Below are 19,420 nucleotides of genomic sequence, written 5' to 3'. Positions count from 1 at the left end.
AAAGCCAACATAAAGATATCTCTACGTCTTCTCATTTCCAAGATCACAAGGCTGACACTATGTAACCTAATATTAAGAATGAAGTAGACGTTGATATCTCTCAACCTCTGTTCTGGTTTCTCGATGTTATTGAGGATAAAAAGTTATACAAGGATCCTTCATTTAGGATGCAACAGAACAATTAAACATAATTAGTGAACAAAATCAGTCAGGTTTGGAGACTTGCATAATTTATTGATAAAGCTTTCGTCGTCGTTAAGGCGGCTTCTTCAGTATCTTATTCAAATATGTTCTGCTAATTAAAAAAAGAGAATCAAATACTTGAAAGAAATGCAACACAAATAAATTGAATTTGAAAACAAACGACACGTCTTCCCGACTTACCGGACGTGGACCAGGCTACAGTAGTTAATGGCTAAGAAATAACAGAATAGTTTGTTACAAGTAACAGAATAATTTCTGAAATGGTAGACCATGGGTTGCTATGTTGTCGACCAATATAAGTGGAACAAAAACTGTCTAAAGAATTTGGCAATAATAAAAACAAAAAAGAATTATCAAACAGAAGTAATTCAAAATATGGCAGAAAAGTATCACAGTGAATGGAATGCGTTCAATTTGTTGGCTTTGTTTCCTGTAAGAAAGCTTATCGGCAGTTGCTCATTGTTGTAATGTTTATTACTGGGACTTTTAGGAATTTGGCGTAGTGTTAAATTTCATTATTACTTTTGTTGCGCCCTGTAGGCTAAACGCGATCGAAGGGGCCGATTGCAACCTAGTTTTCGTAATAGAGAATTTATAAACAACTTATCGTGGTGTGTCATACACAACTGAATGCAAGAAAGGCGCCGATCGGTCACTAAAGAACATTATTACTCTACTCAAGGTTAATCCTTTAATTTGCTGGAATCAGTGGAAATAAGCTCACCGCAATCTTTTGAATTTTGCCTCAACTTTTGCGCAGAACACCGATGTACAATGGTTGCATTTACATAAATGAATGTTTTACCGACTCTGAAACAGTTCAAGTGATCAAGATAGAACAGACGTGATGGCAGCAATTAGCTACTTTGTCCATCTTCCCCAATGTTTGTAGTCTGTAGTAACACACTGCAATGTGGTGTTGTTGAAGCTTTCGCCTAATATGTCCCTTAAATGATATCCGAAAATGAAAGAATAACAAGCAGCGGTGATTCAACTCTTGGTGACTGTAGTCAAGCAGCTTCCTTCAAGACTACACCGGTACTTCAATTTACTTCAAGGCAGCTATTCACTGTATCTAGTGGATGGAATAATTTACAGTTAGCCAACAAAGTAGAGAAATGAAATAACATGGTAGCTTTTAACATTATTTGGCTTTGGCCGTTGTAAGGATTTAACGCACAGCAAGCGACACTGCTAATTGCGCTGCCTGGACCAGTGGACCAATGATTCGAAGCTTCTGGAAGTATGCGAAACTGCAAGAATTAAGCTTTTGAAGGCGCTTTGCCAATCTGAAGATGAGCTTTCCCTCTTCCAACCGTTTGTCACGATTATTTTTCTCAAACAAAATATTTCGTTGCATATTTCTTTTTTGCATGGTTGCTTCAAAACTTCTATTCTTAAGTTTTCTGTTGATTAACAAATTACTTTTACTGTTTTTATAGCAATTATTTTTTTAAAGTAGTCTATGTGTATATTTAGGAAACAAGAATTTGTTTTAACCAAATGCGCTGTAGTCGAAGAAAATGCTTTTCACAATAAACGTATTTGATTTGGCATATGCTGCGTGTTCTAGTTACATTTGGTCCTGGTAAATGAATAGATCTTTTATCGACATGATCAATAAAATAATTACTGCATCCAAGTTGCTACTTGAACTTACCGGCAGGCATGTTGCAAAGTGGTTGAACTGCCGGTCATTCGATGGACTCTTTGCCTTAGCGCGAAAGTATTTGATTGATTGCCTCATAGTCAAAGCCGCTGTCTCGAAATGACGTCATCTCGCGCCTGGACAATGTCTCCACAACAATGTAACTTGCCCTACTTGTTGTCGCGAGGCTTAGGGCTATAGCTCACTTTGTTAGTCATCACCATGAACATTGAACAAGCCGAACATGCCGCAGTGTTTGTGGCGCTACACTTCAGATGTTAGTTGCAAACTTTTACATATGGAGTTTGTGATGGTCACCACGGGAGTATGCGCACTAACTTTAATTTGCTGAACCTTCAGTAATTTTATTGAAACAACAGCAAAGAAAGTCAGCAAATGACAGAGAGTACGCCATTAGCAAAACGTTACAGGTCTTGCATGGCTGCGTGCACGCCGTCAAGTGTCAATTATATTGCGTTTGTCGAATGTTGAATATGTGTATTATTTTCTACCTTCGCTGCACCGCGCTTGTATTGTTTGCTAAAGTGTTGTCATGGCACAAATGCGCACCACCTTGCAAGCGTATCCATACGTTTGGTATACGTATCGAAACGTTGAGTTTATAACAGGATGATCTGCGCATACTCGGATGCTCTACTCGTGAGGTCATAAGTCAACCCCGTTCTGCTTAATTGAATTTTGCCTTTGACCTGCTTTGTCGAAAATGGGTCTTGAAAAAAAGTTGTATGAGATACTCTTTTGATGCGTTTTCTTGATTTCACCAACACGTTTATGTTTCTTTGTCACAATTAAATAATGCCACGCCTATCTTTAGGACAAATCGTACGAGTTCAAAAGATGGGAGGTTCCTCATACAAGCTCCAGCAAGCCAGCAATCTGTCAATCTTCTGAGAGGGTCTTACAACAAACACAAACTACGAAGGTACCAAAGCCCTGATGACGTTGATCTGACCTCAACGCGACGTCATGAGACGTCAAATTGATTTCAAAGCAACGCAATTTACTCATTGGATGTTGCGGGCAGTTTAATAGCAAACCTTTATTGTTTCAATATTTTGCGTCATTGTTTTATGTCGTAATCGTTACTGAGTGATATCTCATGCTGTGCTGCTACTACTTGCAGATGTGAATGAAAGCAACGTTATGTGTTCTGTGTCTATGGTTCTGACAAACCACTTGTACCGTCTTGATTACGTCAGCAAATAACGTCAACTTTCGTCCACACTCAATCCGTTGCGAACCTTTTCTAAGTGATTTAATCCGAAAGTTTACAACAAATTAACTTTCGTGCTTTTCAATAACTTGTTAAGCCCTGTTCATTCAACCATGTCATGCATTAATAATGATGTGAATGCATCACGTGACCCGGTACTTTGCTTCAGCCTGGCTAATTTTGTGAGGAAATGTTTCAAGTTTGAAAAACTTTGAGATTGATACTCAGTTGTGTAGCCTACGTTGATATCGTCTTTTTGTTTACAACGAGCTCGTAGATGAAGTTCTTTTAAACTAAATCGTACATTATCTTCTGTGCAGCCGGTCCGAACACCGCCGCATGTGGCGAGATATTTACCAAGCCCGTTCGGAATTGGTGAGATTGAAAGCTTTATGTCAAACAATGGAAAAGAACTCAACAGCGATTATAAACCAACTAGAAAAGCACAAGAATGATTTCCACAAGTAAGGCGGCTGTCTCTTTCAAGGGTCGATGCGTTTGAATGAATTTGAAAACACTTGAGGAAATCAACTACAGGGGACATACGTGTTCTTTCAGTGGAAAAACTTATTTTTTTAAATGTGTCGAATTGCTTGTGATGAGAAATATCACTTTCGTCAACTTTCGGTGTCGTTGCTTTGACCATGATAAGTGAGGTTTATACTCACGCCACTTGATGGACAGATTAGATGGAACATCTTTGTTATCTGCTTCATTCCATGATATCCTCCATGTCTGATAGCTAAGAATTCTTATTTAACTGCTTCTTTATCTTCTTTTGACTTTAAAACAATTTTAGAGATTTTATTAAGCGGTTAATACATTTTCGCTTGTTAATGCATTTCTGCTATTTATAGCGAGGATAATGAACTCAGCCATATTTACGACTTTGATCTTTGATACCAAATGTTAACGAAAGCGAAGGTGTTTAGCTAATTCAAAGCTGTTGTCAAGAATTGTTTCCAAAGCAAACACATCCCTTCTGGTTTAAACTTCGCAACTATATCAGATTTATTACTTTTCAGTAAATTCTGGTGCCGCAACATTTACCTGTAGGATTTACTTTGAAAATATTTGTTTGTGCAAAGATAGATTTTTCCAACAAAGATATTTCATGTGAAGAAAGGGGCGTTCTTCCTGGCTATCAGCACAAGGCTGAGCACTCACTAGTACAGCGAGCACTTGCGATTCGCTAACCATAACGGTGTACCAGGGGTTCCCAACCTGTGGTACGCGTACCACTAGTGGTACGCGAAGGTTTTTCAGGTGGTACGCGGCTAGCTTCCGTTTTTTACCACAAAAACGTGGATTCACAACTTTTTGTTTATCTGGTTTTGTTTACATTTTTTTCCTGAAGCCTGTTCTTATTTTTCCGTAACTATTCCTGTTGTTTCGTATCATTACGATCTTCAAAATGCAGGTCATGTCAATTGTCAACAATGAGCACAGTTGCTTTGAAAAGCCGTACAACGCTGTGGGACAGTGGGCGTTAATTATGTCAAGTGATTGCTCTTGATAGATATCATCTACTGTTTTATAAATAAGCTACAAATAGCGTCGAATAATGCTAGTTGTAAGCTAAAATAGATAGGAATAAAATGTTCAATAACAGTTCCAAGGAATGTTCTCCAATAAACTTTTGGCTCAGTATGGACTCTTCATATTCAACGCTAGCTTCCTATGCTGTTCCACAGCTACTGATTTTCCCTTCCACGTGGGAATACGAGCAGGGATTTTCAGTCATGATGAACATCAAGTAAAAAACTCGAAACCGACTAGGTGCGCCCGGAAATGACTTTCGATGCGCTGTTAGCAAATTTACACCGCGCATCGATCAATTGGAGAACAGTAAACAAAAAATTTCCTTAAATTTAGTTGTGGCGCTTTAGTGTTATTTTAGTACGCCAATATTATTTTTCTGAATAAAATATGATTCAATCAAATTAGTTGTTCTGCAAGAAGTGGTACGCTTGGCAGCACAGAGCGTCCAAGTGGTACGAGATCGTAAAAAGGTTGGGAACCCCTTTATACGGAATGATATGGTATGGCACATGACCCGTTTCCAAAAAAATGATAACATTTCGAAACCACGACCTTATGTCGAAGCTGCGCACCACATCAACCGAGCGGAAGAGATCAGCATCATACGTCATACGTCAACAAATAGTTTGTTGTTGAAGGAGCAACATTACAGGGATCGGGCGCAACATATAATGCCTCATCGTTGCTGAGGTGTTTGATTGTGGGTTATTAGCGTGATATTTGCAATACAGAAGTCATCAATAAATGATCTCCACAACAAACGCTAAAATTTTGTTGTTACAAGCGCTTTGCGCATTGTCAATGCGACGACCACTCAAGAACTTACCGTCGATGGGGTGTTTACGTTGAAACATTCCATGTTAGATTCAAAGCATAGACTTTGATTAAAGTTATAGATGATTGTGGAGAAGACATGCTTTCTAGATGTAACCGTCATCGATAAGATTTCCACTGAAGTTACATTGAACGACCAATAAAAGTTTTTATTATGTAACTACATCTTTCAAAAAAAGTCTCTTCACTTCTTGGTTACGGTGAAATAGTCTATAAATGTTTTTCGTACGGCAAGGTTCTGTTGTTGTTATCGCTATGAAAACTCATATTTTGTCAGAAATTGTGCAAAAACACTGCCCCATGCAGTGGCGTAGGCAGAAAATTTTTTGGGGGGGGCCAAATATTTGATGAATTGAAGAGAACGACAAAATGTTTGATTTAAGACATCGCCACCTGATGTGCAGTGGCGCATCCTGGTGGGTTGAGCAACGGAAGCAATAAAGCTGGTGGGGGTTAGAGCGTCCCGAAGGCACGCGTATTCTAGGGGGGTCAGGGAGCATGCTCTCCCGGAAAATTATTGCAAAATTACACTTAAATAATGGATTATAACGCTTTCTGGAAACACTTTCAGGGTAATATTTGTATGAAACTTATTAGCAAATAAACAGCTATTAACTTATTAAAGGTAGCTCTTATCTACACACAAACGGGCAAAAACTGCGGCTAAAATTAGAGAACACAAAAAACTTAGCTACACAAAAACCCTACAGAGTAAGCGATTCTGAAATTGCTTCCACAGATTAGTTAAAAGAAGCGTAAATCGCGTAAACTTTGCGCGATTTACGATTTGCAAAATTTATTGGTGTCTTTCTGTGTGTCTAAAACAAGTCCTGGGGGGTGTTAATAGCCAGATGTCTTGGAAAACAATATAAATTTATACAAATTATATTATATTTTCAACAAAGGATTCAACTTCGGAATCCAAACTTTGAAAATTTGGGGGGGCATGGCCCCGTTCGCCCCCCTGGCTACGCCTATGGCCCCATGTGAAAGCGCCTATCCAAAGCGTCTGCCCTCAAGGTTGTTTTTGTCGAAAATACTTTTTCGTAAGTAAACATTGATCAAACCATTACGCAGGAAGGCTTTTAAAGGTGAACGTTTCATCGCGTCCGACTTTTGGCCCGTCCCTTTCATGTTAAGGTTGTCTTAAAATTTAACAGGAAATGTTCACACGTTTTTGAAGTGGTATTTTTTCATATTTCCCAGCGATCAAGGCAACCCAGACGCAAGGATGGATGCCTTGAAAAAAAAGAAAAGCCCGCTTCGCACAAACGTAGAAGAAATGAATGCAACTAAGCTAATAAAGTTGTAGTTGAAAAGGCACATTTCTTTAGGCTACTTTTCTAGATGGCAGAACTTCTGGTTTACTTGTAATGTAGGCTAGCCATACGCAACAGTTCAACGTAACACGTTGAAATATTGCAAAATGATGTCAGATATATTCAAAGTTTAATTGTATTGAGGTTACATCATTCCACTTCATGTAAGGACGGCACTGACCACCAGAATTATCACCACGATGACCACTGTAGGCTACACCCAGGGTTGGAAGTAACGACTAGTTGTCACTATTCGATAGCGTTATTCGTTGCTTTCTGAATATCGAATGCTTATACCCATTCCTTTTAAAAATAAATATCGAATGCGCGTTATTCACTGCTTTTTTATCCAAGCAATGAAATCATTATTCGTTTTTCACTAATCGATATTTAGGAGAACTGCTGAATCATTTTTTGTTGTTCACTTACTTTGTCGTCAAAACGAATTTACGAGATTTGGTTTTCGGATTACTATCCGACCTAGTCCCCTTCCGGTTTTCGAACTTTAAAGGATTAAGGATAATTTTTCGGTTCAGAAAAACCATGCCAGTGAGAGCCGTTAACAGTGTTGCAAACCTTGCGGTTTTCCCGCAAGCTTGGGATTGTTTTTTTTTTCGAGTTTTGGTACCTTTTTTGAGTTTGCGGGTTGCTTGTTTTTGGGCTTTGTTTGGCCAGTCAATTTTTAGTAATTGCTATTTGTTGCTTTTTTTAAGTATCGATAGCGGAAAGTCATTGCTTTTTTGGGCACTATCGTATAGTGAAATAGTCATTGCTTTTTGACTAACGACTTCCAACCCTGGCTACACCATAACACAAATGACGATCATAAACCATAAACAACGTATAGTGGATCATGCGGTTCCACGAACTCACTGATAGAGTGCTACACTGCAAGTGGTTATCGAATTTTCATGTAAGTTACTGTGTGATGCGCACGCTAATTCGCATTCATCCAATGCTAGCAGTCGCACAGCAACCTCTTAGCATAATTTATTAAAAATAATCAATTTTGTTATAGCCTAATGATAGCATCTTCAGCTAGCACATGTATAAAAACGGGAAAAAGATTTTAAAAACAAAAATAAAAGGAAAAATACGTAAAACGAGCAAATAAACGCGGTAGCCATGTTTCAGTTGTTCACTGCACCTTGTCGGTAGCCTAACCATAGCAATAGCATAGCCATGATCCCACTGCTGACTGGCCTAATTTGACTTTCAGCTACCAAACCGATTCCTTCCACAAGATCCAACAGATTGAAAGTCACCAATCCCGACAGGACAGACAATATTTCCAGGTCTTTGAAGCGGCCTTCAATAATTCCAAGAAGATCACGCAGCTTCAGGTATGAGATTGCTGTTGGTCTATCGCCTCTACTCTGGTTGGGATAATTCGTGTATCAACAATTCTTACTATGAGAAACGTCTGCAGTAAAACCAGGGTTGCGGAGTCGGATGGAGAATATACGAGTCTTTGATGTGGTCTCATAAGTCCTTAAAACAATTACAATTTTACGATGGTGTTGTATAGTTTACCCGAAAGGAATGGTGGGATGGCTGGTCGTGACTATGATTGCTGAACTTGAAGAAGAGTCTGCTGCGTCGACAGATCAATAAGTAAACTTGGAAAAATAAACTTCTGTCAAACATTGAAGAAGCATTTGAAGCATTTGGCAGAAACTACACAGCAGCCAACACAAGCATTCTTGTTTCTCGTTTTATACCGAGATTCGATTCGTGCCTTTTTATCGGGCTGTGGAGTCGGAGTCGTTGAGTGAAAAGGATTTTGACTTGTCCGGAGTCTTCGTAAAGGTCGATTCCAACTCCGGCTTGATATAAAACAATAAACTACAAAATTTTTGCATGCATCTTTTTTTTCAAAATATTGTTTCTTGTTCTCCGTATTGAGCTCTGCAACTTCACTAGAAAATAGAAGTGTTTGTTCTTGTCAGTTCTTTTGAAAGTCGCCGTTTCAATTTTGATCACAATTTAAAGTGAATTTAATTTTTTGAAAAATAAAAAAAGGAGAAAAATTTAAATATTTGGCAACACTGAAGTCAAAGTCGGAGTCGGCGAATTATAAACGCAGGAGTCGGAGTCCTGTGCTGGTAACAATACAGTTCTTTATCTTATTGTCAAAAATGTAATCATTGTGAAACCGGTTGAGAAAAAGTGAAGTGAAGCATTTGAGGTCCCGGCCTCTTATTGAGTTGAGCAGTTCAAGACAAACGCTTTCCGAAAATGAAACTTGATAGATTCCATTGTTTGTTTGCTAACTCAATGTATTTGTTACTTTCTTGCAGCAACTGGTGGATGGTCTCCAAGTGTTGTACGAGGGGGTTGGAGAGGCGGCTGCACTGGAAGGTAGATGGAATCCAACTGTGTTGGGGCAGGAGGTGATGATCATTGCACTGAACTAGGTTAACAAATGACGTTAAATTAATTATATTTAAAGTTGATTTTTGGTAGAATCCAGACTTTTATCCGGTCACAGCCCGTTGAAGGTTTAGATCAGTGTTTCTCAACCTTTTTGGCCCAACGCCCCCTTCATGAACTTGCAAAATTTTACCGCCCTCCAACAAAAACGATTAATTACAAAAAGCAAAATAAAACAATATACAGTAGGCTATACTATTTATTTATACTACAAAAAGTGCTCAATACCAAGCACAAAGCCAAGCAGAGTGATATAATTGCATCAAATATAGGCTAGTTACCAATCTCTAAAACCCTTACAGCCTGTTTTACCCTAAAAGGGGTTATTCAAGTATAATTCTATTTTTATTACAATAAGGACCTTTTGATGATCCCCCTTTTAGGGTAAAACAGGCTGTAAGGGTTTTAGAGACTATAGTAACTAACTATATCTTATTTGATGAAAAGCAAATATATATTTCCGAGCATGAAAACATTATAGGCTAGGCCTACTGGTAGTCAGTGTGAACCTTGGGCTTGGTGAGAAAATGCTAGTTTCTTCACATCCGGTGTAAAGGCAATGAGAAACAATCGAAAATCACTTCTTATGAATATGTCAAGTGGGTTTCGCTGTTTGGTATGTAGCAGAACAACACAGCTGAATCTCTTTTCCACCAGGTATGAGGTAGGAAATGCTACCACGAAGATACGAGCTCTTTGACGAAATCGTTACGCTCGGCGGTAGATGGGTTAAACCAGAATGCCCCCTTTAAGCCGAGGTAATCATACAGCCCCCCTGCAAAATCAAAACGCCACCCCGGGGGGCGGTACTGCCCCGTTGAGAACCACTGGTTTAGATGAAGCTAATCTTCGTGCTCTCCTTGAGGTGTGTCATTAAGTTTCTTACCAGAACGCAGTCTCATGTTTGCGGTGGGTGTCGAACTGACGTCCTGTTTGGACGTCCGGTAAATGGTTTCACCACTCGTGCAAGTCGCGACTTGTGAGTGATGACGTCATAATTGTTGTAGTATTTGCAATAATATGCTGGAAGCACTGCTTGTTGCAATCAGCGCGAGGAATGTCCGATTCTCCAGAAGCTACATTCTTGCGCTGACTGCAACGTGTTTATGTTAAGTTTAATCAGTGTTCGACTTATGCACTGGTAGAGAGCACACGTGTAGTTCTTTTCCCTCAGTTTTCAAAAATAAAAGGTATCAAACAATAATGATGTTTTGGAGTGGTCGAGATTGTCTTCATCAAACCATCGGACAATAAGAGGCATTGCCATCTCGCCACTGATTATTTCGAGAAACCATTCTTCTGAACGCCCCTTTTTCATCACTTCAACGTATGGCATCAGAAAACACAATTTGAAAGATTGACCATTTGTGGACATTGGTCTGGAATTCTTGTGTTTTGTTTCCATTAAGTTGAAGTGTCGTGATATCTTGTGGAGTTCAATAATTAATCTTCATTAGTAAGCAGTTAGTTTGTTGCCACTCACTCGCCAGTCAAACACTTTTTATCCTGATTCACATAGCTCGTGTGTTATTTTTGTGTTTGGTATCAACAAGTTCAACTTTATCAAAATGTTTGTGGAAAGATACGGCTCATTTTCCCACGGAAAAAATGTCGAAGTTTGCAAACCGAGCCTAGCAAAGATAGATAGAATAAAGTTGCAGGTTTCATTAAAATTGTGTAATTGTATGTGTGCATTCAATCAATCAAGCTGCATTCTTGACGGTTTACATCAAAAGTTGGTTCTTTGCTTGAATGGTGAATTCCTGATCAACTGCCAGTCAATTATTTCGTTATTTACCAAAATATTGTCCGATGGTTCAAAATACGTTGCGACAATGTGTCAGGAGTAAATCCAAAGAAAAATAATTGTGTCACTTTTCATTGAACTTGCGGCTTGTACTTGTGATTGACACTTCCTCATCGTATGTTGACACTTGCTGCGCCCAAAGCGTCGTGATCTTTTAAACTCCCTGTTCCATAGATATGTTGTTTCTTGACTTCTTTTGCAAATCTCACTTTTTGAATTTGGGATGCACTAGTTGTGGATATTTGATGGACAACTGCTTATCGCTACTTCAAAGTAGGGCCTGGGAAAAAGTTTGATTGCTTCGCGTTCATTTCTCATTCAGGTGATCGCCGTCTAATTAAAGCAATTGGAAGAAGCAAGAGCGCCTGCATGAATTTCGACAAGATCTTGGTTCGATCCCTCTTGAAAACACTCGGTTGCGTCTTAATCTGCTTCCAACCGCCTATTGTGTTGCAATGTCCATCCGAACCACTTAACGCCTCATGACCAGAGCTTGGCTGTTTGTTTTCTTGATTCGTGTGAAGCAAATGACAAAGACTGTTGCATAATGCCGCGATTTCGTTTATTATCTATCTAAGCTATCTATCTAAACAATGAATGATTGTTTGATGGGTAAGTCATCTGGTGCTTTGAAAAATATTGAATGCACTGGCAACATTTGTTAAGTCACACATACCAACGGCATCTATAGATTTTATATATTTAAATCTTTGCAGTCCACTTCTCGTCAGATAAGGATTTTATCAATTGGAAGAAAAATATAAATAACCAGAAGCTGAAAGCTTTTCATTGTTTGAGTGAGATGAAAAAATTCAATCATTCAGCAAATTCCATGGATAATGTTCGATTTCCGTTTCACAATGGCTTACTTTGTTCATGGGTTGAACCTCACACCGTACACAAGATTTCAGAACTGAAGACTGAAGTCGATTGCAGATAAAAGTATACTTGGGTTCTACAATTGCCTGAAATGTTTCTTCAAATGGTTTCAATGTTCAATTCTTTCAGTGCTTTTTTCCAATCTGAAGTTTAACAAATTGATATTTGATAAAACTATACCTGCCAATGCAAACTATTGAATCTACATATCGAAAATTTTATTCATTGCTAGAACCAATGAATGGTGTTTGACATGACTTGATAAATGTGAAGAAGGGAGCCTTCTTCCTGATTATCGCAGCACAAGGCTGAGCAGTGAGCACTCACTATAGTCCAGCGAGCAATTGCGATTCGCTAACCATAACGGTGTAGCTTCCACGCTAGCCATTTAGACCAACCAATCAACTATGTTTCTCGGCAGCCGATTGTAGCAAGAATTGACAGCGATAGACACCGTGTTTCGCCCACGAGGCTGTTTTTTTAGGCTGAGCTCGTCCGTATTGCACCACTAATTCTGCCACAAACTATCAGCCACCGCCTTTACCAGTGAGTTTAACTCTTATCTTGTGAAAAGAAAAGAGCCATCAAAACCAGCAAGCGCCAAGGGAGGATATTGTGAAGAAGCGAGCGTTCTTCCTGGCCATCAGCACAAAGCTGAGTATATAGGCTACTCACTAGTACAGCGAGCAATCGCGATTCGCTAACCATAACGGTGTACCATGCCATAATCACAACCACGAAACACGGTGTCTATCGCTGTCAATTTTTGCTACAATCGGCTGCCGAGATACATTACTTGATAAATGTTAATTTTTTTATTACATGAAATCTTTTCATGATAAAAAAGACTTGAGCACTGAAACAAATAAATAAAAACACTTATTTTAGGCCTACATAGGCTCCAAGTAACACGTTTATCTGCAATCGACTTCAGCCTTCAGTTCTAAAGTTTTGTGCACAGTGTTTAGGCCATCTATTTGAGTAGGCCACGGGTTGAACTCATATCGGCTGAATTTACCAGATAATGGTGGAAAAACTTGACAAGGTTTAAATAGTAGCCTACATGAGCACTAAACAGTTGCTTAGGCAGTCGCGTAGCCAAGAAAAAATTTGGGGGGAGCCAAATATTTGATGAATTGAAGAGAACGACAAAGTGTTTGATTTGAGCCATCGCCACCTGATGTGCAGTGGCGTATCCTGGTGGGTTGAGCAAGGGAAGCAATAAAGCTGGTGGGGGGTTAGAGCGTGTCGAAGGCACGGGTATTCTAGGGGGGTCAGGGGGCATGCTCCCCCGCAAAATTATTGCAAAATTATACTCAAATAATGGACTATAGCGCTTTCTGGAAACACTTTTAAGGTAATATTTGTATGAAATTTATTAGCAGATAAACAGCTATTAACTTATTAAAGGTAGCTCTTACACACGAACAGGCTAAACCTGCGGCTAAAATTAGAGAACACCAAAAACTCAGCTACACAAAAACTCAATAACTACACAAAACCCCAACAGAGTAAGCCATTCTGAAATTGCTTCCACAAATTAGTTAAAAGAAACGTAAATCGCGTAAATTTTGCGCGATTTGCGATTTGCAAAATTTATTGGTGTGTTTCTGTGTGTCTAAAACAAGTCCTTGAGTGTTAATAGCCAGAGCTCTTGGAAAACGATATAAGTTTCTACAAACTTTATTATATTTTCAACAAAGGGCTCAACTTTGGAATCTAAACTTTGAAAACTTGGGGGGTGCATGCCCCCTTTCGCCTTCCCCCCCCTGGCTACGCCTATGTGCTTAGGTAATAAGGAAAAAAACAATAAATCTGAAAAAAACAAGTGTTGATAACCGCTAGCAGCTTGACAGCACAGGTTTCTCACAAACCAGTCACCCCAGATTTGAAAACACAAACCCGCGTCACTGAAAATGTGAGGCTCTAGCCCAGTGGTTCCCAACCTTTTTGTTGTCACGGACCCCTTTAGACAAATTATTAATTCTGCGGACCCCTACCTAAATTTTTCCTGAAACTCAATTAAATTGACTATAGCAAAGAAATTTATTTTCACAGTCAGTTCAATCACAGTATTATTGACTATTGTAATAATTATGCTACTCAACTACTGTACGGTGTCATATTGCATTGCCGCTGTGACTCCTGCGGCAAATATCAGGTTAAACAGTTGCTCAAATAAGAAAATGAATGGATTGTTCAAGAAATGTCAGCAGTATTTGAATATTAAGGTGACCCAAAGTGTCATGCCGAAACTTTTTCAACGTAAGCAAATTTTATGAGATGGTTGTTGTTGCCTTTCCTGAACTAAACGACTGAACTGCGGTTGAGTTTTTGACAATACAACACGCATGTCATCTTCAACGTCCACTGTCCAGTGTCCAGGCGATTTCGATGTTGTTTTTATTGTAACAAGAGCTGAGAATCCTGCCTCGCAAAGGTTAAGTGGTTATGAGTGGTAACAAAACAATAATCGCTTGCTTTGCCAAGAATGGGTAGGTTTGCAGTTGTGAGCACCAAAATTCTTCCATAGTTTTTAAATAAAATTCAATGCGTAATAACTCTTTTGATCTCAAATCAATTAGGTCATCTTTACTGAGATCGTCATCGCTAATGTTGTTCGAGTCAAAAAGAAAAGGATTTCGAATCCATGTTTCAACTTCGTTCGGCAGATTTTCTAAATTAAAATAATGTTGAAATGAGATTTGCAGGGTTTCAAGTGTGAGCAACATTTTCTCTCATAGAGATCAAATGAGTACATTCTCTTTGAGTTTCATCCATCAAGATAAGATCTTCTAACATTGGAAAGTTAGCGTAATTACCTGCTTCCAATCTGCGTTTCCAAACCGGCAACTTGGCTAAAAACGCTTTCAGTTTTTCAGCTGCATCAATTATTGTCACACCTGGTTCTTGAATGCCACGATTAACATTGTTAATCTGACCGAAAATATCGGCTAAGTATGCCATGCTGTATAGAAAACTTTTACTCTCGAACAATTTTTAGAGGGGACTTCCTATTGCTTTCAAAAGAGTTGATACCTCATTTTTTAGCTGCTGCAGTCGTTTTAAAACTTTCCTAGATAACCAACGTACCTCAGAATGATACAAAAGTACTCCGTAATCTGACCCTACTTCTTGACAGAGTGCTTTAAAAGTACGGTGGTTTACAGCTCTGCTTTTGATGAAATTAACGACTTTCACGCAATTCGTCAGAATTTCTTTGAGACTTGCTAGTAGGCTAAAGTCTTTGCTGCTAAGGCGTACCTGTGCAAGAAGCAATGGGTAACAACCACGCGAGAAGCTTCGTTTTTTACTAAAGCAGCAAATCCAGATTTGTTCCCGAGCATAACTGGTGGTCCATCCGTGCATATAGAACAAAGTTTTTTTTTTCCAAAATTCATCAAGGTAATCACGGACCCCCAGATGCTTTCTCACGGACCCCCAAGGGGTCTGCGAACACCAGGTTGGGAACCACTGCTCTAGCCAGTTACTAATGTCGTATCGACAACTGACCTAGGACAGCCACGAGGTTGGCCTTATTCGATGCAAATTAAAGCATATCGGGCTAGAGCTTGTCTGCCAGACACAGATTCTAGCCTGGGGCTCTGTTCAAACCTACCACCCTTTGATTCTAACCTAACACACCGAACGTTGTGGAAATATTCAAGATTGATAGAACTATGCTGCCGACGCAATGAAAGATTTGGACTTCATGGGTTTCAATGGAGATGTTTTTAATGTTACCGCGTGTTTCTAAGCTTCTTGCAGCTTCTTCGATGCTTTTTTCGTGCATTCCATAAGTTGTTTCATCAAAGATAATAAAGATCTTCATTTGACTTTTATATCTTTCAGGAGGAAATTGAGCTTCAGTATGAAGATCTAACGGAAAACAGGATATCTCCAGAAGAAATTGCAGAAAGGAGCTATCGAAGAGTGATGGATGAATTGCATCCTCAGCTTGGAGGGCAGCAAAGAGCCATAGCCGAAATAAAGCAATCAATAGCCAGGTGGGGTTGCTGTGAAGTGTCACAACTACAATCCGGTGATTGTTACTGTATATCAAAACAAACATTAAATTCATAGCAAAGTATAGTTTTGTACATGGAGAAAGCAATAGTATTTGTTCTTGCAGGCATTCGGAAAAGTTGGAAGGATTTAGTTCTTCCATCAATGAGCAGCAGAATCTACTTCAATCAAGCTTTGCCTCTAACCGAATGTTGGGAGATGCTGTTGCCCATAACAACCAAACCTTGATCGAAGTTGAGCAGAAGTTGCACGTCACAAAGAGTCGGGTGAACGTCATTGAAATGCAGGTGAGGATCAACATATGTGTAAAAATATCTATTCATAATTACTTTCTCTGCATCTGCGGTTCTCAATATTTCAAGTATAGGCGTTCCATTGATTGCATCCATTTTCTTTCTCCCGCCAATTGAAGGTGGAGATCTGCATGTGAAGCCAAAGATTGGTTGCTTTGTAAAAGACTTTACTGCAGTCCGAGCCAACATTTCGCTATTAAATGGTAAAAGAGTGAGTAAACTCTGGTGGATACAGCAGAATAAATACCTGTTACACGAAAAAGAACTTTTTCCACTTTAAGCTGAAAATATCTGTTTTGATGCAGCAGCAATGACTTAAAAGTTAAAAGACCAAGAAAGCAAGTTAGTTAGTGCCACTTACAAACTGTGACTTTTTGTTTGGCACAATCGGACCAACATTCGTAGTTTACTTCAATAAAAGGACATTCCTTTCGTATGAGAAGTTATTTTTTCGACTACATTTCATCGGGGTCAAATGTTCGGGCACTCCTCGAGAAGCCACTTAATGGTAGAGTCCTCCAGCGTTGACAGACCAACTGCTCTTGGTGGAGTAAAAATCGGGAATTGGCATAGTACATGATCTGCTGTCTGTTCCTCTGCACCACAGTTGCATGCCTCAGATGCTGATAGGCCCTATTTGTGCATCATGGATCTGAAGCGCCCAATACCGTACGAAGCAGATTCAGCCGTACCCAAGCAGGTCGGCTGCGATTCTTTCCTGGAAGCATGGGTCAGGGACAAAAGAGTTGAGTCTGGAGGTGTTGTGTGTCCACTCTTCTTTCCAGGTGTTGGTGATCCAAGATGAAGCACTGGTGTTATCCTTCAGTGAGGATTGGGCTTGAGCAACAAAAGGGCTTCTTGATTTGATGCGTTTCTTTGTAGCTGGTTTGGTGATGCAGGTGTGAAGCGCATGGAAGGGCTCTAGTGACCGGCGAGCCAAGGAGAGTGTGGCAGCTCTGCGGCGCAGCTCGGCTGGGCGATACCTAAAAAAACTGGTAAAAACTCAGCAGGTGTAGGTTCCGATACAATACGAAAGGCTTTGTTAATGGGTTTGTCGAGCAGGTGAGTATGAGCACTATGATTCCATACAGGGGCGCGGTTCTGTTGCTTTTGGCCAAAATTTGGAGTGCTTAAGAGTTTTTGATATAAACTTGAAATGCTTAATAAAATAATTCACAATTAGGCCTACCATTTTCCCAAATACTGATGTCGACGTTAGCCTTCCATCGAACTCAATCAGCCGCGTTTAGAGGAGAACGTTGGCAAATGTTGGCGCACTTCCAATTTCCGGAAGTTAAGTTTGGAAAACAAACTACCTTACCTTTTCTTTTTACCGGTAATCAAAGTTAAAAACAAACATTTCAATGACCTATCAAAGCGGATTATGGAGGAAAATCCGCCAATAAATTTATTATTCGCTTCCGCGTTGTGAAAGCAACGTGGAGTAGTGACGTAGAATTACTTGCACAGCTGCATTACTGAGCAAGAAGGAAGGCTTTCTGTTCTTTCTTTGTCCGACGTTGTTTCATTTCTATATTGATCTCGCTTGTTTATGCTTCTCACTTCCCTTATAAGCTGCACGGCAGGAAACGCATTCATTCAACTGAGCAAGTTCAAATTTACTTACAGAGCACTTTTCATATTTCAATCCACTCTTCAAGTAATCTTCAATCTTACAATAAAATAATATAATAATAATAATAATAATATAATATATAATATAATATATATAATAATATATAATATAATAAGACAATCTTCAAGGTCACTCTCTTATGACCGTGCTATCATTTATAAATGATCGAATTTTTCACCAAACAAGTTGAAGTATTCTAACACAACCTTCCACGTATTGTGGAGATCCACCGCTCCACATGATCTGGTGTCTTCGTGACGATAGACTTGAAACCTAATTGAAGGTTTCAAGTCCATCAGAGCATTGATAACAAATGATGAAGGCAATAAGCTGCGGTTGTTTGAGCATAGATAGATCAAGTACACGACTTCAAGTTCCAAACAACTCGTTGAGCAAATCTTGTGTACACCATCTTGAGCTTTCCGAGATTGAAATGTTTTAAAAGCATCACGTTTATTTTTGCTTCACGTCTAGCTGCACAAATACATCGCGATGCTTTCATGTGGTTTGTCCTGTAGGTTCGATACCAAGCAAACGATTACACCGCGCTTCGGAGCAGGGTGGACAGACTGAACGCCACGCTCATGAGCGGAAACATCTTCCCGATCAGTCGCTCGCCGACCATCACTGAGGTAGGAAGTTATCAAGTTGAGTACAAATCGTTAAGTCTATTGCTGATAATAATATTGTTATGGTTTTATTCATTGTCGCTTTATAACAGCTAAGATCTTTTATCGACAGGGCTCATTTTTAATTTACGTCAGGTTTACGATGTCTTCATATTATTACCCAATTTATTCTTACTGCGTTATGCAAGTTAGGTTAATCGCGCCTGTTCTGGTCGCCTGGTCAAACAATGTGTTTTTTGATTTTTTTCATTTGTTGTTACTTTGAGCAACATTTTTGAGATTGAAAATTGCAACAAAATGTTGCAATAGAGAGCAGAGACAGTGTAAAGTAATGATGCTTTAAAATTTTGTTTTTTTTTTGTTTGTTTATCTTTATCCTGCATTGCGGGAAAGCGGACTTGAGCGCTATGCATCGGTGTACGCCTTCCGACGTACACCTAACCCACGCTGCAGCCGACGGCAATGTCTGTTCCCGGTTGTCTACTCTACTTATGACATACTCTACTTACTACTACTACTCTACTTACTCTACTTATGACAAATTGTCGGCGAAGTGCAGAGGTTTCAATGTTATCCATCAACAGCGACCAACATATAATTATAGAAGCATATTGACGTCATATTGAGAACCACATCGCATGAGACAATGACGTCATGTCGCCAGTTAAAAGGCGGTAGTGACGTCAGCGGGTCACCGCAAGATAGGTTGAGGGAAAGGTCAACACCTGATCGGCCACGATCAAAGTCGATGGTCATTGGTTTGTTATGGCGCGGATTCTTCTATTGCTACAAACCTATGTGCTCATCCATCATCAACTGGCAATCCGTTCATTCCCTGTTCTAGCTCAATGTCAGTTTGGAATGTTTGAAAACTTGCAAAATATTCCAGAACATGAAGGCGCGGAAAAAAATGTTTTCAAAAAAGGATTCACTCCA

At 39.4% G+C, this 19,420-nt stretch overlaps 1 protein-coding gene across 1 annotated transcript in view; it reads left to right on the top strand.

The window, feature by feature from the left end:
• Positions 1-19,420, top strand: part of LOC145785782 (uncharacterized) — a 33,586-nt gene that overhangs the window by 8,412 nt on the left and 5,754 nt on the right. Inside the window, exons 2-8 of the mRNA XM_082597492.1 lie at positions 2,688-2,795; positions 3,407-3,550; positions 8,001-8,124; positions 9,082-9,174; positions 15,753-15,907; positions 16,033-16,213; positions 18,374-18,487. Coding sequence (XP_082453618.1) covers positions 2,688-2,795; positions 3,407-3,550; positions 8,001-8,124; positions 9,082-9,174; positions 15,753-15,907; positions 16,033-16,213; positions 18,374-18,487 — 919 coding nt within the window. The remainder of the gene's footprint in view (positions 1-2,687; positions 2,796-3,406; positions 3,551-8,000; positions 8,125-9,081; positions 9,175-15,752; positions 15,908-16,032; positions 16,214-18,373; positions 18,488-19,420) is intronic.

The sequence above is a fragment of the Aplidium turbinatum genome, chromosome 16 (assembly GCF_918807975.1).
Source record: "Aplidium turbinatum chromosome 16, kaAplTurb1.1, whole genome shotgun sequence".
Lineage (NCBI taxonomy): Eukaryota > Metazoa > Chordata > Ascidiacea > Aplousobranchia > Polyclinidae > Aplidium > Aplidium turbinatum.
This window is presented reverse-complemented; position numbering and strand designations above follow the sequence as displayed.